Source organism: Pseudophryne corroboree, assembly GCF_028390025.1.
Source record: "Pseudophryne corroboree isolate aPseCor3 chromosome 3 unlocalized genomic scaffold, aPseCor3.hap2 SUPER_3_unloc_11, whole genome shotgun sequence".
NCBI classification, from domain to species: domain Eukaryota; kingdom Metazoa; phylum Chordata; class Amphibia; order Anura; family Myobatrachidae; genus Pseudophryne; species Pseudophryne corroboree.
The window spans coordinates 633,591-655,096 of NW_026967499.1; the positions used below are offsets into that span (position 1 = coordinate 633,591).

At 42.9% G+C, this 21,506-nt stretch overlaps 1 protein-coding gene across 1 annotated transcript in view; it reads left to right on the plus strand.

Moving 5' to 3' along the window:
- Nucleotides 1–5,227: 5,227 nt before the first annotated feature.
- LOC134983267 (uncharacterized) overlaps nucleotides 5,228–21,506 on the plus strand; it is a 569,154-nt gene continuing 552,875 nt past the window's right edge. The window contains exons 1-3 of the mRNA XM_063948990.1: nucleotides 5,228–5,416; nucleotides 5,873–5,951; nucleotides 6,070–6,167. Of these exons, the coding sequence (XP_063805060.1) occupies nucleotides 5,885–5,951; nucleotides 6,070–6,167 (165 nt within the window). The 5' untranslated portion in view covers nucleotides 5,228–5,416; nucleotides 5,873–5,884. The remainder of the gene's footprint in view (nucleotides 5,417–5,872; nucleotides 5,952–6,069; nucleotides 6,168–21,506) is intronic.

Here is a 21,506-nt window from a genome sequence, read left to right on the forward strand (position 1 = left end):
ACAAGAACTGGTGGACAAATATTGTGACAAGGTAAAAATTAACGACTTCTTCAATTGCAAAAGTAAAAATGTCGTCTACTGCATTTCCTGCCCATGCGATTTGAGATATGTAGGAATGACTACGCGCATGTTAAAAATCAGAACTCTTGAACATATGAGCAATATCAGGAATGCTGACAAACATCAACAAAGAATGCAACAACTGACAACTATTTCAACACACATCCTAATTCATCACTCAGGATTTATACAAGATCTCAAAGTACATGGCCTTGAGCAAATCAAACCAGAAATCCGAGGTGGAGACATTACACGAATGCTCCTCAGGAAGGAGAGTGAATGGACCTTTGAACTAGACACCTTGGCTCCAAAGGGTCTAAATGAATATCTTAATTACAGTGTCTTTTTGTGAAAATACTCTCTCCACCAAGCTTAATCCATGTTGCTCAACTTAATTTCACCGATGCACATCCTTGATGTCCTTTTTTCCCTTCCCTTCCCAAACCATATAGTCCTTCTCACCTGTTTACACTTCATCCATAATATTCTCCAATATTACCACCGTTCTTTCACCCAGCTCTCACCTTTAATTTATCATATAATTTTTCACTTCCTCCCAAGCACTTTCACGTTCACCCCACCATCTCACCCACTGCAATACATCCATTTTGACACATATAAGGGCATCTCTACCACCCATAACCTCAATTACTGCCCCTATACCCACAAGCTTAGCTGGCCCGGCTTCACTTTCCAATCCATGCTTCGACATCATTCTCACCTACCCCCATCACCTTCGTCCCAATCCCACCCTCCCCCTTCCCACGTCTTGTTCCATACCCCCTCTCTTATCTTCCTTTCCCCCCTTTTTCTTCCACCCCCCCACCCCCCGCAATATAAATTTCCCCCTTTTCCCTTCCACCCCAACCCCCCCCTCCCCCTCCTCTCCTCTCCCTTTTCTTGTCCTAAATCTTACTTCCCACACCATCTTTCCTCACTTTCCATTCTATCTTCATCTAATTCACTACATCCTTTCACCCCTTTTTTTCACCCCCCCCCCCTGTTTTAATGGGTTTGCTCACTGTACTAGCTTCAGGTCTTTATCTCTTACCCATCCTACATATTCAACTCTTCCCCCCCCCCCCACACACTTTTTCAGAATCCCCTAATTATCCATTTTGGTAATTAATTTTTATTAATTTTTATTATCTATCTTTTTTCCTTTTTCCCCTCCTCCTTTTCTCCCCCCTAACGACCCCCTTTCCCCCCACCTTTCCCTTTCTCCCCCCCCTTTTCCCAAAACCCCCCCTGTAGGTACATCACACCTAATATTCCTTCGGATTTAATATAAATAACCATATCTTGCTCCTAATAAATGACACCTAATCTGACATGTATTCATAACCTGCAATCCCCTGTAATTGATACTTTTCACTTTATACTCACCATACAAAAACAATTTTTTTTATCTCATATTTCCCCCTTTTTTCCCTTTTTTTTTCTTAATTCATTTTTTCCTTTTTAAGTTGTATTTTTTATTCTTATTTCATATATATTAATTTTCAGTATAGGATTTTTCTATCCTCATTTTCTGTTTTCCAAACTTAATCAGTTTAGCTGGATAACAATTTAATTATACTCTTAATGATATACTGCTTAATCAATTAGTTCTAACTTGTTAAAATCTATTCTCAACCTCAGGTGATGTAGCTAACTTAGTGATAGGCTGCGCCCTTACATAAATACTGGCAGTGGGGAACTCCGAGAGCAGGCGATCATGTGATCAAGCTCTCGGAGCGAAACGTGCTTCACTTCCGGTTCCGGCGCCCGAACTTCTGGTCGCACGGACCGCGGCCACCGGCGCCTCGCTCCTCGATTCCTGCACTGTCCACCAGTCTGAGGGTCTCCTGAACAGGTTGGGTAAGGAAACGGGTTCTCTTTACCCAAACCACAGCTCCCCCGTGTACTCCCATAAGGTCCACCATATGCTTCCCCGGCTAACAGGTGAAAGCTGATTATCTCCTGTTATGTAATGTATTTAGACTCATATTTTTTCTGCATAACATTTCTTTTTGGTGCATGATTACTGGGTAAGGGGGGAGAAAGAGGCTGCAACTGTAATTACTATACTAAAACCAATATCAGAGAATTAATTGTACTGTAGACACTTTTTTTGTATTGTTTTGATTATTGTGGGCACCACAAAGCCCTCCTGTTGCTCAGGCTATTTGAGAGCATAACTGCAATAGAGTTTGAGTTTGGGAATCCTAACCCCAAGACCCCACATTCATTATTACTGCCTCAAATCACCACTGACTAGATCCCTCAGCAACAATCTAGCAATTTATTGTATCAACTTATTGTACAAATATAACCTGGTATTTATTCTGTGATTGACATTCTGGGTCCCAATACAATCGGTCAACGGTGCGCCTAGGAGACAGACTTACCTACGGTCAGACCGCACTGAGTATGCCCAAAATCGTCTGATCTTGGAAGCCAAGCACTGCACGGCCTGGTCAGTACCTGGATGGGGAACCACCAGGGAATACTAGGTACGTAGGTATTTTACTCTCCAGCAGTTAAAACACTTTGGGGCCCAGTGCATTAACCTGGTCACAGGTTACAGCATTTAGCAGATTATATCGGACTCGAGGTAGTGACCTCACTCATATAAAAATCTGATCATAGAGGATCTGTATGATTTATCTTAGTGAATGAGGTTTTATTTATTTTCGCTCGCTTAAATCATTATTCTGCCCATAACAGGTACATGTGAACACCCATGTTCTTTAATTATTGATGCCAGCTCTCGTCTTCTCTTAAAGTATACATTAATAAAAGTTATGTCTTTAATAATTTCATAATTTCCCCCAAAAAATTTCAAGTTTTCAAGTGTGCCCAGGAAAAGGCTTATAGTTGCTTTTTTTGGTCCTTTGTTCTCTTTAAAGGACCATACTTTGTTGTTTCATAGTTGTCATAACTATCTTCCGGGAGCACCACCAACCGTTTGCTGAATGTATCATTCTAGTAGGCTTTCATGTTGGTTTAACGATAATACTTCTAATTCATTGTAAAATAATTGTTATATTCTGTGCAGATTTATTTCTTTTTGTGTCCTGTTATTAAACAGGGGAAGCAGCCTGTGGTGTCCTGTTATTTTATTATTATTATTATTATTATTATTATTATTATAATACAGGAGGAGCATTCTGTGGTGTCCTGATATTATTATTATACAGGAGGAGCAGCCAGTGGTGTCCTGTTATTATTATTATTATTATTATTATTATTATACAAGGGGAGCAACCTGTGGTGTCCTGTTATTTTATTATTATTGTTATTATTATTATACAGGAGGAGCATTCTGTGGTGTCCTGTTATTATTATTATACAGGAGGAGCAGCCAGTGGTGTCCTGTTATTATAATTATTATTATACAGGGGGAGCAACCTGTGGTGTCCTGTTGTTGTTATTATTATATAGGGGGAGCAGCCTGTAGTGTCCTGTTGTTGTTATTATTATTATTCAGGGGGAGTAGCTTTTGGTGTCCTCTTATTATTATTATTATTATTATTAATAGGGAAACAGCCTGTGGTGTCCTATTGTTGTTATTATTATTATTTTACAGGGGAAGCAGCCTGTGGTGTCTTGTTGTTATTATTATTATACAGGGGAAGCAGCCTGTGTTGTCTTGTTGTTGTTATTTTTATACAGAGGGAGCAGCCTGTGGTGTCTTGTTGTTGTTGTTGTTATTGTTATTATTATTATTATACAGGGGGAACAGTCTCTGGTGTTCTGTTGTTATTATTATTATTATTATTATTATTATTCAGGGGGAGCAGCCTTTGGTGTCCTGTTATTATTATAATACATGAGTAGCAGCCTTTGGTGTCCTGTTATTATTATAATACAAGAGGAGCAGCCTGTGGAATCCAGTCATTATTATTATTATACAGGAGGGGCAGCCTGTGGAACCCAGTTATTAATATTATTATTATTCTTATACAGAGGGAGCAGTAGCATTTGGTGTCCTGTAATTATTATTATTATACAGGAGAAGCCGCTTGTGGTTTCCTGTTATTATTATACAGGGTAAGTAGCCTGTGGTGTCCTGTTATTATTATTATTGTACGGGAGGAGCAATCTGTGGTGTCCTGTTAATAAAGACATGTTATTATTTTTATACTGGGGTGCAGCCTTTAGTGTCGTTGTTATTATTATTATTATTATTATATGTAATTGTGGGGATTGAAAATATTGCTTAAAGTCTAGGATATATTAAAGCAGAGACCATAATATCCCTGGCATGTGTAACAGATGATAATTGGAGCAGTATGAAGCAAATGTATATCACACACCTTGGAATGTCACAGTGATATCACTTATACCTATAGTAATAATACAGGGACTTGACTGGGAAGGTGATGAGATCTGGGAGTGTCACAGTGACATCACTTATATCTATAGTAATAAGGCAGGGACAGGACTGGGGAGGTGAGAGGGTCTGGGATAGTCACTCTGACGTTTTATATATATATATATATATATATATATATATATAAATAATACAGGGACATGACTGGGGAGGTGAGGGTATCTGGGAGCATCACAGTGACATCAATTATATCTATAGTAATACAGGGACATGACTGGGTAGGTGAGGGAGTCTGGTAGTGTCACTTTGACATCACTTATATCTATAGTATTAATACAGAGACATGAATGGGGAGGTGAGGGGATCTGGGAATGTCACAGAGACATCACTTATATCAATAGTAGTAATACAGGGACATGACTGGGGAGGTGAGGGGGACCAGGTAGTGTCACAGTGACATCACTTATACCTATAGAAATAATACAGGGACATGACTGGGGAGGTGAGGGGATCTGGTAGCATAACAGTGACATCACATATCTATAGTAATAATACAGGGACAGACTGGGGAGGTGAGGGGATCTATGAGTGTCACTGTGATATCACCTATATCTATAGTAATAATACAGGGACATGACTGGGGAGGTGAGCTGGTCTAAGAGCATGATAGTGACATCACTTTATATCTATAATAATAATATTATGACATGACTGGGGAGGTGCACGTATCTGGGAGTGTCACAGTGACGTCACTTATATCTATAGGAATAATACAGGGACATGACCGGGGAGGTGTGGGTATCTGGGAGTTTTTACATAGATATTGATGTCTTCTCCATTTCGCAGGGTTACACAGTAGTGAAGAAGACATTCTGTAAGTATGAGACACCCAGCAGCCGTCCTCCTGTGTCAGGAGGACTAAGCAGGACATAGAGCCCCATCACAGTGCCTCCACCTCACTCACTGATACATGAGAGACACAATGACTAGAAGATCCTGGAACTCGCCAACAAGATCATTCAGCTGCTGACTGGAGAGGTGACTGCTGGGAATGGAGAATTATACAGTAACTCCAGGGGACGTGTCTGGGTGATGACTGGAGAGGTGACTGCCGGGAATGGGACATTATACAGTAACACCGGGGGGGGTGTCTGGGTGATGACTGGAGAGGTGACTGCTGGGAATGGGGCATTATACAGTAACTCCAGGGGACGTGTCTGGGTGATGACTGGAGAGGTGACTGCCGGGAATGGGACATTATACGGTAACACCAGGGTATGTGTCTGGGTGATGACTGGAGATGTGACTGCTGGGAATGGGGCATTATACTGAAACACCGGGGGACGTGTCTGGGTGATGACTGGAGAGGTGACTGCTGGGAATGGGGCATTATACAGTAACACCAGGGGACGTGTCTGGGTGATGACTGTATCACTGTGTGTGTGTCAGGTGCCTATAAGGTGTCAGGATGTCACTGTCTATGTCTTCATGCAGGAGGGGGAGTATATGGAAGAACACAGGGGTCTATACAAGGACGTGATGATGGAGAATCACTGGCCCCTCACATCACTCGGTAAGAGGAGACTGTCCTGTATTGTACAGGGGAGAGCAGGTATGGGGGCTCCTATATACGCACATCACCTGATAATCACATATATACACTGTACTCAGTCACTGTGTGTCTCCTACAGATGGACCCAGTAACAGAGATACCCCAGAGAGATGTCCCCGTCCGCTGTATTCCCAGGATTGTACAAGGGAGAATCACAGGATCCCACAGGAGGATCAGGTAGGTGGGATTTAGGGTCTCTCCAATATACCAAAGTGACCATCACTATATGATCTGTAGAGGAGCTGTGTGTCTTATACACTGATATTATACTGTTTCACCTCAGTCTAGTCTGACTGTATGCAAATGTCATTATAATGTTTTTTTGTTTTTTTTAGGTAGAACGTCTGTCTGATATTAAAATAGAAGATATAGAGGGAGAAGAAGAGACGTATGTGACTGATATAAAGGCAGAAGATACAGAGGGAGAAGAAGAGACGTATGTGACATATAAAGGCAGAAGATATAGAGGGAGAAGAGACGTATGTGACTAATATAAAGGCAGAAGATACAGAGGGAGAAGAAGAGACGTATGTGACTGATATAAAGGCAGAAGATATAGAGGGAGAAGAAGAGACGTATGTGACTGATATAAAGGCAGAAGATATAGAGGGAGAAGAAGAGATGTATGTGACTGATATAAAGGCAGAAGATATAGAGGGAGAAGAAGAGACATATGTGACTGATATAAAGGCAGAAGATGTAGAGGGAGAAGAAGAGACGTATGTGACTGATATAAAGGCAGAAGATATAGAGGGAGAAGAAGAGACGTATGTGACTGATATAAAGGCAGCAGATATAGAGGGAGAAGAAGAGACGTATGTGACTGATATAAAGGCAGAAGATATAGATGGAGAAGAAGAGACGTATGTGACTGATATGAAGGCAGAAGATATAGAGGGAGAAGAAGAGACGTATGTGAGGGGTGATCAGCAGTGTAAGGAGGAGGAAATCCCTACAAATATCAGCACAGGTGAGTAATAAACACTTATTACAGAAAAGAGTCACATATTCTCCTTGCTCAGTCACTACAACAATCTCTTATCCTACACCCTCTGTCAGTACAAACTAATGAGGAATATGTATTTTCCCAGTGGGGAAGTCAGAAGCCATCAGCCCCTATTATACTCCTGCTCTCCATCTCACATCATGTCACTGTGTGTGTTACCAGCCCAGAGATCTGACCAGTCTCCTCCTCACACTCTCTGGTGTATCTCATACATCAGGAGACATCAGCCCCTATTATACTCCTGCTCTCCTCCTCACATCATGTCACTGTGTGTTACCAGCCATAGATCTGACCAGTCTCCGGCCCACACTCTCTGGTGTATCTTATACATCAGGAGCCATCAGACCCTATTATACTCCTCCTCACATCATGTCACTGTGTGTTACCAGCCCAAAGATCTGACCAGTCTCCTCCCCCACACTCTCTGGTGTATCTCATACATCAGGAGTCATCAGCCCCTATTATACTCCTGCTCTCCCCCTCACATCATGTCACTGACCAGCCCAGAGATCTGACCAGTCTCCTCCCCACACTCTCTGGTGTATCTCATACTTCAGAAGCCATCAGCCCCTATTATACTCCTGCTCTCCCCCTCACATCATGTCACTGTGTGTTACCAGCCCAGAGATCTGACCAGTATCCTCCCACACTCTCTGGTGTATCTCATACATCAGGAGACATCAGCCACTATTATACTCCTGCTCTCCCCCTCACATCATGTCACTGTGTGTTTCCAGCCCAGAGATCTGACCAGTCTCCTCCCCACACTCTCTGGTGTATCTCATACATCAGGAACCATCAGCCCCTATTATACCCCTGCTCTCCCCTCACATCATGTCACTGTGTGTCACCAGCAGCCATACTGTGTGCTAGCAGTACATCAGCCTATGGTATTACATGCCCTGAGAGTGTCACTATTAGCACACGCCGGTCTGTATATAAACCACTTTTCTCTTACGTTCTAGAGGATGCTGGGGTCCATATTAGTACCATGGGGCATAGACGGGCCCACCAGGAGCCACCGGCACCCCAAGAGTCCAACAGTGTGGACTGGCTCCTCACACCAGGACCCCCCCTCCAGACCCAGTTTAGAAAATGTGCCCGGAGGAGCTGGTCACAGCTAGGGGAGCTCTACTGAGCTTCTTTAGTAAAAAATTTTTTAGAGTTTGTTTTATTACAGGGAGGCTGCTGGCAACATCCTCCCTGCATCGAGGGACTGATTGGGGGAGCAGTGTCCGCCCTGCGGGGTCTGAGCCACTATCTCCGCTGACTGGACACTGAGATCCAGAGGGGATAGATCGCTGCCAGCCGCAGGGGAACGCTCACCCCAGCAGCATGCCGCCAACCCCTTGCAGAGCTGAAGAGTCATCGGCCCCTGGCAAGCGTGGAGCCGATGTGAAGATGGTGGCAACAGGGTAGGGAGCGTAGTGGCTCCCTTCAAGATCTCCGGTTCACGACGGTACTCGGAGTACAGTGGGGAGGGGGGACGAGTCTTCTCACAGCAGTGCGGCTGCAAAGGGGTGGAGAGAGTATGTTTACATGGAAAGGCAAGGCTGCAGGGGTTGTGGTATAATTACATAGGCTTTTAAGCCTATATTAACGGGGTTGCTTTTTAATGCAGTTGGTTACAGGTTGTAGACTTTAAATGTGTGTTATAACCTGACCTGTGATTATTAGTGTAAGCATGGCATGGGGGCCATTTTAACCATGCTTCCTGTTCAATCCTGTTTCTCTATTAGTTTGGAAGATCCTGTCCTACAACACTACTCCACCGGAGGCGCAGGGGTGTTGGTGGGAATTTGGGTTCAGATTTCATATAATACTGGCCACGTGCACTGCACTTGCCCAGATATATATATATATATATATATATATATATATAGACACACCTTAGTACTATTTTACTGAGTCGTGCAAGTTGTCTGTCTTTGTATATTGTATTGTCTGCATAATGAGTAAGGCACCAGCAAAAACTAAAAAGCAGTTTCACTGCAATGTCTGTAAGAGTGTGTTACCGGATGGGTCTACCACATGTACAGTATGTTTTGTGATTTCAGCTACGAATGCGATTTCCGCTCCGGTTTCAAAGCCGGTTTAATTTCTGAACCCTCCATGGGCTATGCTAACAGATGTCATGGCTGGGTTGCAATCAGAATTGCCCGCCGCTCGACAAGTGCAGGAAGCGGCAAGATCTGAGTCTAGGGTGAGACCGCCAGAACTACCGGAGGGGTCTCAGCCTTGCCAAAGGTCCAAGTCCATTTTGGATAGAAGGGAAAAATTTAATTTGTCTTATGATTTACCAGTTTCTGCTATGTTGCATTCTGATGATTCTATGCCTGACCTCACTGCGCAAGATGAAGGTGAGGAGGGCGAAGTAGACTAGCAGTCAGATACTGAAGATTTTGACAGCCCAGACATTGATAATCTCATCAGAGCGGTACGTCAGCCTCTGAAGTTTACAGAAACTGAGGAGCCTCTGACAAATGATGAAGTCATCTTTACTAAACGACAGAGATCTCCAATGTGTTTTCCTGTTTCAGAATCTCTTAATAAGATGTTAGTAGAAACACAAAAGAATCCGGATAAACGGTTTTCTACACCTCGCAGATTTAAGTCCAGTTACCCGTTTGCAGAGTCTGTGACATCTACATGGGAGAATCCGCCATTGGTGGATTCGTCTGTGTCAAAACTTACGAAGAAATTAACCATACCAGTACCAACTGCTACTACGCTTAAAGACCCTTCAGGCCGTAAAATAGAAGCTATGCTAAAATCCATGTATATAGCAGCAGGAGTGTTGCTTAGACCTGGGTTGGTTGGCATTTGGGTAACTAAGGCGCTAATGGTATGGATAACAGAACTTGAGTTTGCCCTACATGACGATCACCTTAAACTTCTCGCTGATCAAATCGGTGAAGCTGCTGAGTATCTATGTACAGCTTCTACTGAAGTCTGTCAGCTCACTTCTCGCCTTTTATCGTCCCTAGTTACAGCACGACGAGCACTCTGGCTGTGTTCTTGGCAAGCAGAGGTCAAAAGAAGTATAGTGGCATTACCTTATGGTGGTGAGAAGTTGTTTGGTCCTGAATTTGACAAATGGATTTCTGAGGCCACGGGAGGAAAGTCTGTTTTCCTACCATTGCCTCCAACGGTACCTAGACGGAAATACTCTGGCCCGGCGTTCAAATCCTTTAGACCTCAGCCCTTTCGAGGCCGAGGTAAAGGAACAGCCACGCCTGGTAGACGAGCATGTGGTTTCCAACAAACCAACACCAGTGGTCAGGACGCTAAGGTCACCGACAAGCCAGTGCTATGACGGGATCCTAGCCCATCTCAGATCTCCAATTGTGGGAGCACGCCTTCAGACATTCCATTTGGTGTGGTTCCAGACATCCACAGATGGGTGGATCCGCAATTTAGTGTTAAAGGTTACAAAATAGAGTTCGACTGTCTCCCGCCACTGCGGTTTTTCAAGACAGGACTGCCTCTGTTGGACGACAAGAGGGCGGTTCTGCAAATTGCCATTCAGTCCCTGCTGGATTCAGCAATTTTGATTCCGGTCCCTGTACAACAACAAGGTCAGGGTTATTATTCCAGTCTGTTTGTGGTACCAAAGCCGGATGGCTCGGTCAGGCCAATATTGAACTTAAAGGGTCTCAATCAGTACGTCACTCACTACAGATTCAAGATGGAATCTCTGCGGTCAGTAATTGCAGGTTTAGAGCCACAGGAATTCATGATTGCGCTGGATCTCAAGGATGCGTACTTAAACATTCCGATTTGGCCACCTCATCAGAGGTTCTTGCGTTTTGCAATACGCCAGAACCATAACCAGTTTCAGGCTCTACCGTTTGGCTTCTCGTCAGCTCTTCGGGTATTCACCAAAGTGATGTCTGTGATGATAGCTCATCTCAGATCCCTGGGAGTAATAATAGTTCCGTACTTGGATGATCTGCTCATCAAAGCTCCGTCTCAACAGATGCTCCTCCAACATGCGTTGCTAACGTACAATGTACTAGTTCAGCACGGTTGTATTGTCAACTTCAAGAAATCACATCTAATTCCGTCTCAACGACTTCAATTCCTAGGTATGATTCTCGATACGGTAAATCTAAGAATTTACCTACCAGAACAGAAAGTACACCTTATTCGTCATCTGGTACAATTAGTGCTCAAGCCACGCACAGTCTTGGTACATTTGTGCAATCGCCTCTTCAGTTTGGAAGATTTCACTCACGTCCTTTTCAACTGGATGTGCTCGCACAGTGGACATGATCTCTCAGTGTTACCTAAATGTATGCACAGGAGATGTAATATTACTGCACATGCAATGTCACCTCTAGTAATCCCACATGATCTCAGTGTTACCTAAATGTATGCACAGGCGATGTTATATTACTGCACAGCCCATATCACCTCTAGTAATCCCACATGATCTCTCAGTGTTACCTAAATGTATGCACAGGCTATGTTATATTACTGCACAGCCCATGTCACCTCTAGTAATCCCACATGATCTCAGTGTTACCTAAATGTATGCACAGGTGATGTTATATTACTGCACAGCCGATGTCATCTCTAGTAATCCCACATGATCTCTCAGTGTTACCTAAATGTATGCACAGGTGATGTTATATTACTGCACAGCCCATGTCACCTCTAGTAATCCCACATGATCTCAGTGTTACCTAAATGTATGCACAGGTGATGTTATATTACTGCACAGCCCATGTCACCTCTAGTAATCCCACATGATCTCTCAGTGTTACCTAAATGTATGCACAGGTGATGTTATATTACTGCACAGCCCATGTCACCTCTAGTAATCCCACATGGTCTCTCAGTGTTACCTAAATGTATGCACAGGCGATGTTATATTACAGCACAGCCCATGTCACCTCTAGTAATCCCACATGATCTCAGTGTTACCTAAATGTATGCACAGGCGATGTTATATTACTGCACTGCCCATGTCACCTCTAGTAATCCCACATGATCTCTCAGTGTTACCTAAATGTATGCACAGGTGATGTTATATTACTGCACAGTCCATGTCACCTCTAGTAATCCCACATGATCTCAGTGTTACCTAAATGTATGCACAGGCGATGTTATATTACTGCACAGCCCATGTCACCTCTAGTAATCCCACATGATCTCTCAGTGTTACCTAAATGTATGCACAGGTGATGTTATATTACTGCACAGTCCATGTCATCTCTAGTAATCCCACATGATCTCTGTGTTACCTAAATGTATGCACAGGCGATGTTATATTACTGCACAGCCCATGTCACCTCTAGTAATCCCACATGATCTCTCAGTGTAACCTAAATGTATGCACAGGTGATGTTATATTACTGCACAGCTCATGTCACCTCTAGTAATCCCACATGATCTCAGTGTTACCTAAATGTATGCACAGGCGATGTTATATTACTGCACAGCCCATGTCATCTCTAGTAATCCCACATGATCTCTGTGTTACCTAAATGTATGCACAGGCGATGTTATATTACTGCACAGCCCATGTCACCTCTAGTAATCCCACATGATCTCTCAGTGTAACCTAAATGTATGCACAGGTGATGTTATATTACTGCACAGCTCATGTCACCTCTAGTAATCCCACATGATCTCAGTGTTACCTAAATGTATGCACAGGCGATGTTATATTACTGCACAGCCCATGTCACCTCTCGTAATCCCACATGATCTCAGTGTTACCTAAATGTATGTACAGGCGATGTTATATTACTGCACAGCCCATGTCACCTCTAGTAATACCACATGATCTCTCAGTGTTACCTAAATGTATGCACAGGCGATGTTATATTACTGCACAGCCCATGTCACCTCTAGTAATCCCACATGATCTCAGTGTTACCTAAATGTATGCACAGGCGATGTTATATTACTGCACAGCCCATGTCACCTCTAGTAATCCCACATGATCTCTCAGTGTTACCTAAATGTATGCACAGGTGATGTTATATTACTGCACAGCCCATGTCACCTCTAGTAATCCCACATGTTCTCAGTGTTACCTAAATGTATGCACAGGCGATGTTATATTACTGCACATGCAATGTCACCTCTAGTAATCCCACATGATCTCAGTGTTACCTAAATGTATGCACAGGCGATGTTATATTACTGCACAGCCCATGTCACCTCTAGTAATCCCACATGATCTCTCAGTGTTACCTAAATGTATGCACATGCGATGTTATATTACTGCACAGTCCATTTCACCTCTAGTTATCCCACATGATCTCTGTGTTATCTAAATGTATGCACAGGCGATGTTATATTACTGCACAGCCCATGTCACCTCTAGTAATCCCACATGATCTCTGTGTTATCTAAATGTATGCACAGGCGATGTTATATTACTGCACAGCCCGTATCACCTCTAGTAATCCCACATGATCTCAGTGTTACCTAAATGTATGCACAGGCGATGTTATATTACTGCACAGCCCATGTCACCTCTAGTAATCCCACATGATCTCAGTGTTACCTAAATGTATGCACAGGCGATGTTATATTACTGCACAGCCCATGTCACCTCTAGTAATCCCACATGATCTCTCAGTGTTACCTACATGTATGCACAGGCGATGTTATATTACTGCACAGCCCATGTCACCTCTAGTAATCCCACATGATCTCAGTGTTACCTAAATGTATGCACAGGTGATGTTATATTACTGCACAGCCCATGTCATCTCTAGTAATCCCACATGATCTCTCAGTGTTACCTAAATGTATGCTCAGGCGATGTTATATTACTGCACAGCCCATGTCACCTCTAGTAATCCCACATGATCTCTCAGTGTTACCTAAATGTATGCACAGGTGATGTTATATTACTGCACAGCACGTGTCACCTCTAGTAATCCCACATGATCTCAGTGTTACCTAAATGTATGCACAGGTGATGTTATATTACTGCACAGCCCATGTCACCTCTAGTAATCCCACATGATCTCTCAGTGTTACCTAAATGTATGCACAGGCGATGTTATATTACTGCACAGCCCATATCACCTCTAGTAATCCCACATGATCTCAGTGTTACCTAAATGTATGCACAGGCGATGTTATATTACTGCACAGCCCATGTCACCTCTAGTAATCCCACATGATCTCAGTGTTACCTAAATGTATGCACAGGCGATGTTATATTACTGCACAGCCCATGTCACCTCTAGTAATCCCACATGATCTCAGTGTTACCTAAATGTATGCACAGGCGATGTTATATTACTGCACAGTCCATGTCACCTCTAGTAATCCCACATGATCTCAGTGTTACCTAACAGTATGCACAGGCGATGTTATATTTCTGCACAGCCCATGTCACCTCTAGTAATCCCACATGATCTCAGTGTTACCTAAATGTATGCAGAGGCGATGTTCTATTACTGCACAGTCCATGCCACCTCTAGTAATCCCACATGATCTCTCAGTGTTACCTAAATGTATGCACAGGTGATGTTCTATTACTGCACAGTCCATGCCACCTCTAGTAATCCCACATGATCTCAGTGTTACCTAAATGTATGCACAGGCGATGTTATATTACTGCACAGCCCATGTCACCTCTAGTAATCCCACATGATCTCAGTGTTACCTAAATGTATGCACAGGCGATGTTATATTACTGCAAAGTCCATGTCACCTCTAGTAATCCCACATGATCTCAGTGTTACCTAAAAGTATGCACAGGCGATGTTATATTTCTGCGCAGCCCATGTCACCTCTAGTAATCCCACATGATCTCAGTGTTACCTAAATGTATGCTCAGGCGATGTTATATTACTGCACAGCCCATGTCACCTCTAGTAATCCCACATGATCTCTCAGTGTTACCTAAATGTATGCACAGGCGATGTTATATTACTGCACAGCCCATGTCACCTCTAGTAATCCCACATGATCTCAGTGTTACCTAAATGTATGCACAGGAGATGTTATATTACTGCACAGCCCATGTCACCTCTAGTAATCCCACATGATCTCTCAGTGTTACCTAAATGTATGCACAGGCGATGTTATATTACTGCACAGTCCATGTCACCTCTAGTAATCCCACATGATCTCAGTGTTACCTAAATGTATGCACAGGCGATGTTATATTTCTGCACAGCCCATGTCACCTCTAGTAATCCCACATGATCTCAGTGTTACCTAAATGTATGCACAGGTGATGTTATATTACTGCACAGCCCATGTCATCTCTAGTAATCCCACATGATCTCTCAGTGTTACCTAAATGTATGCACAGGTGATGTTATATTACTGCACAGCCCATGTCACCTCTAGTAATCCCACATGATCTCAGTGTTACCTAAATGTATGCACAGGTGATGTTATATTACTGCACAGCCCATGTCACCTCTAGTAATCCCACATGATCTCTCAGTGTTACCTAAATGTATGCACAGGTGATGTTATATTACTGCACAGCCCATGTCACCTCTAGTAATCCCACATGGTCTCTCAGTGTTACCTAAATGTATGCACAGGCGATGTTATATTACAGCACAGCCCATGTCACCTCTAGTAATCCCACATGATCTCAGTGTTACCTAAATGTATGCACAGGCGATGTTATATTACTGCACTGCCCATGTCACCTCTAGTAATCCCACATGATCTCTCAGTGTTACCTAAATGTATGCACAGGTGATGTTATATTACTGCACAGTCCATGTCACCTCTAGTAATCCCACATGATCTCAGTGTTACCTAAATGTATGCACAGGCGATGTTATATTACTGCACAGCCCATGTCACCTCTAGTAATCCCACATGATCTCTCAGTGTTACCTAAATGTATGCACAGGTGATGTTATATTACTGCACAGTCCATGTCATCTCTAGTAATCCCACATGATCTCTGTGTTACCTAAATGTATGCACAGGCGATGTTATATTACTGCACAGCCCATGTCACCTCTAGTAATCCCACATGATCTCTCAGTGTAACCTAAATGTATGCACAGGTGATGTTATATTACTGCACAGCTCATGTCACCTCTAGTAATCCCACATGATCTCAGTGTTACCTAAATGTATGCACAGGCGATGTTATATTACTGCACAGCCCATGTCATCTCTAGTAATCCCACATGATCTCTGTGTTACCTAAATGTATGCACAGGCGATGTTATATTACTGCACAGCCCATGTCACCTCTAGTAATCCCACATGATCTCTCAGTGTAACCTAAATGTATGCACAGGTGATGTTATATTACTGCACAGCTCATGTCACCTCTAGTAATCCCACATGATCTCAGTGTTACCTAAATGTATGCACAGGCGATGTTATATTACTGCACAGCCCATGTCACCTCTCGTAATCCCACATGATCTCAGTGTTACCTAAATGTATGTACAGGCGATGTTATATTACTGCACAGCCCATGTCACCTCTAGTAATACCACATGATCTCTCAGTGTTACCTAAATGTATGCACAGGCGATGTTATATTACTGCACAGCCCATGTCACCTCTAGTAATCCCACATGATCTCAGTGTTACCTAAAAGTATGCACAGGCGATGTTATATTACTGCACAGCCCATGTCACCTCTCGTAATCCCACATGATCTCAGTGTTACCTAAATGTATGTACAGGCGATGTTATATTACTGCACAGCCCATGTCACCTCTAGTAATCCCACATGATCTCTCAGTGTTACCTAAATGTATGCACAGGTGATGTTATATTACTGCACAGCCCATGTCACCTCTAGTAATCCCACATGTTCTCAGTGTTACCTAAATGTATGCACAGGCGATGTTATATTACTGCACATGCAATGTCACCTCTAGTAATCCCACATGATCTCAGTGTTACCTAAATGTATGCACAGGCGATGTTATATTACTGCACAGCCCATGTCACCTCTAGTAATCCCACATGATCTCTCAGTGTTACCTAAATGTATGCACATGCGATGTTATATTACTGCACAGTCCATTTCACCTCTAGTTATCCCACATGATCTCTGTGTTATCTAAATGTATGCACAGGCGATGTTATATTACTGCACAGCCCATGTCACCTCTAGTAATCCCACATGATCTCTGTGTTATCTAAATGTATGCACAGGCGATGTTATATTACTGCACAGCCCGTATCACCTCTAGTAATCCCACATGATCTCAGTGTTACCTAAATGTATGCACAGGCGATGTTATATTACTGCACAGCCCATGTCACCTCTAGTAATCCCACATGATCTCAGTGTTACCTAAATGTATGCACAGGCGATGTTATATTACTGCACAGCCCATGTCACCTCTAGTAATCCCACATGATCTCTCAGTGTTACCTACATGTATGCACAGGCGATGTTATATTACTGCACAGCCCATGTCACCTCTAGTAATCCCACATGATCTCAGTGTTACCTAAATGTATGCACAGGTGATGTTATATTACTGCACAGCCCATGTCATCTCTAGTAATCCCACATGATCTCTCAGTGTTACCTAAATGTATGCTCAGGCGATGTTATATTACTGCACAGCCCATGTCACCTCTAGTAATCCCACATGATCTCTCAGTGTTACCTAAATGTATGCACAGGTGATGTTATATTACTGCACAGCACGTGTCACCTCTAGTAATCCCACATGATCTCAGTGTTACCTAAATGTATGCACAGGTGATGTTATATTACTGCACAGCCCATGTCACCTCTAGTAATCCCACATGATCTCTCAGTGTTACCTAAATGTATGCACAGGCAATGTTCTATTACTGCACAGTCCATGCCACCTCTAGTAATCCCACATGATGTCAGTGTTACCTAAATGTATGCACAGGTGATGTTATATTACTGCACAGCCCATGTCACCTCTAGTAATCCCACATGATCTCTCAGTGTTACCTAAATGTATGCACAGGCGATGTTATATTACTGCACAGCCCATATCACCTCTAGTAATCCCACATGATCTCAGTGTTACCTAAATGTATGCACAGGCGATGTTATATTACTGCACAGCCCATGTCACCTCTAGTAATCCCACATGATCTCAGTGTTACCTAAATGTATGCACAGGCGATGTTATATTACTGCACAGCCCATGTCACCTCTAGTAATCCCACATGATCTCAGTGTTACCTAAATGTATGCACAGGCGATGTTATATTACTGCACAGTCCATGTCACCTCTAGTAATCCCACATGATCTCAGTGTTACCTAACAGTATGCACAGGCGATGTTATATTTCTGCACAGCCCATGTCACCTCTAGTAATCCCACATGATCTCAGTGTTACCTAAATGTATGCAGAGGCGATGTTCTATTACTGCACAGTCCATGCCACCTCTAGTAATCCCACATGATCTCTCAGTGTTACCTAAATGTATGCACAGGTGATGTTCTATTACTGCACAGTCCATGCCACCTCTAGTAATCCCACATGATCTCAGTGTTACCTAAATGTATGCACAGGCGATGTTATATTACTGCACAGCCCATGTCACCTCTAGTAATCCCACATGATCTTAGTGTTACCTAAATGTATGCACAGGCGATGTTATATTACTGCACAGTCCATGTCACCTCTAGTAATCCCACATGATCTCAGTGTTACCTAAAAGTATGCACAGGCGATGTTATATTTCTGCACAGCCCATGTCACCTCTAGTAATCCCACATGATCTCAGTGTTACCTAAATGTATGCTCAGGCGATGTTATATTACTGCACAGCCCATGTCACCTCTAGTAATCCCACATGATCTCTCAGTGTTACCTAAATGTATGCACAGGCGATGTTATATTACTGCACAGCCCATGTCACCTCTAGTAATCCCACATGATCTCAGTGTTACCTAAATGTATGCACAGGAGATGTTATATTACTGCACAGCCCATGTCACCTCTAGTAATCCCACATGATCTCTCAGTGTTACCTAAATGTATGCACAGGCGATGTTATATTACTGCACAGTCCATGTCACCTCTAGTAATCCCACATGATCTCAGTGTTACCTAAATGTATGCACAGGCGATGTTATATTTCTGCACAGCCCATGTCACCTCTAGTAATCCCACATGATCTCAGTGTTACCTAAATGTATGCACAGGCGATGTTATATTACTGCACAGCCCATGTCACCTCTAGTAATCTCACATGATGTCAGTGTTACCTAAATGTATGCACAGGCAATGTTATATTACTGCACAGCCCATGTCACCTCTAGTAATCCCACATGATCTCAGTGTTACCTAAATGTATGCACAGGAGATGTTATATTACTGCACAGCCCATGTCACCTCTAGTAATCCCACATGATCTCTCAGTGTTACCTAAATGTATGCACAGGTGATGTTATATTACTGCACAGCCCATGTCACCTCTAGTAATCCCACATGATCTCAGTGTTACCTAAATGTATGCACAGGCGATGTTATATTACTGCACAGCCCATGTCACCTCTAGTAATCCCACATGATCTCTCAGTGTTACCTAAATGTATGCACAGGCGATGTTATATTACTGCACATCCCATGTCACCTCTAGTAATCTCACATGATCTCAGTGTTACCTAAATGTATGCACAGGCGATGTTATATTACTGCACAGCCCATGTCACCTCTAGTAATCCCACATGATCTCAGTGTTACCTAAATGTATGCACAGGCGATGTTATATTACTGCACAGCCCATGTCACCTCTAGTAATACCACATGATCTCAGTGTTACCTAAATGTATGCACAGGAGATGTTATATTACTGCACAGCCCATGTCACCTCTAGTAATCCCACATGATCTCAGTGTTATCTAAATGTATGCACAGGCGATGTTATATTACTGCACAGCCCATGTCATCTCTAGTAATCCCACATGATCTCTCAGTGTTACCTAAATGTATGCACAGGAGATGTTATATTGCTGCACAGCCCATGTCACCTCTAATAATCCCACATGATCTCTCAGTGTTACCTAAATGTATGCACAGGTGATGTTATATTACTGCACAGCCCATGTCACCTCTAGTAATACCACATGATCTCAGTGTTACCTAAATGTATGCACAGGCGATGTTATATTACTGCACAGCCCATGTCACCTCTAGTAATCCCACATGATCTCTGTGTTACCTAAATGTATGCACAGGCGATGTTATATTACTGCACAGCCCATGTCACCCCTAGTAATCCCACATGATCTCAGTGTTACCTAAATGTATGCACAGGTGATGTTATATTACTGCACAGCCCGTATCACCTCTAGTAATCCCACATGATCTCAGTGTTACCTAAATGTATGCACAGGCGATGTTATATTACTGCACAGCCCATGTCACCTCTAGTAATCCCACATGATCTCTCAGTGTTACCTAAATGTATGCACAGGCGATGTTATATTACTGCATAGACCATGTCATCTCTAGTAATCCCACATGATCTCTCAGTGTTACCTAAATGTATGCACAGGCGATGTTATATTACTGCACAGCCCATGTCACCTCTAGTAATCCCACATGATCTCTCAGTGTTACCTAAATGTATGCACAGGCGATGTTATATTACTGCACAGTCCATGTCACCTCTAGTAATCCCACATGATCTCAGTGTTACCTAAATGTATGCACAGGCGATGTTATATTACTGCACAGCCCATGTCACCTCTACTAATCCCACATGATCTCTCAGTGTAACCTAAATGTATGCACAGGTGATGTTATATTACTGCACAGCCCATGTCATCTCTAGTAATCCCACATGGTCTCAGTGTTACCTAAATGTATGCACAGGCGATGTTATATTACTGCACAGCCCATGTCATCTCTAGTAATCCCACATGGTCTCAGTGTTACCTAAATGTATGCACAGGCGATGTTATATTACTGCACAGCCCATGTCACCTCTAGTAATCCCACATGATCTCTCAGTGTTACCTAAATGTATGCACAGGCGATGTTATATTACTGCACAGCCCATGTCACCTCTAGTAATCCCACATGATCTCAGTGTTACCTAAATGTATGCACAGGCGATGTTATATTACTGCACAGCCCATGTCACCTCTAGTAATCCCACATGATCTCTCAGTGTTACCTACATGTATGCACAGGCGATGTTATATTACTGCACAGCCCATGTCACCTCTAGTAATCCCACATGATCTCAGTGTTACCTAAATGTATGCACAGGTGATGTTATATTACTGCACAGCCCATGTCATCTCTAGTAATCCCACATGATCTCTCAGTGTTACCTAAATGTATGCTCAGGCGATGTTATATTACTGCACAGCCCATGTCACCTCTAGTAATCCCACATGATCTCTCAGTGTTACCTAAATGTATGCACAGGTGATGTTATATTACTGCACAGCACGTGTCACCTCTAGTAATCCCACATGATCTCAGTGTTACCTAAATGTATGCACAGGTGATGTTATATTACTGCACAGCCCATGTCACCTCTAGTAATCCCACATGATCTCTCAGTGTTACCTAAATGTATG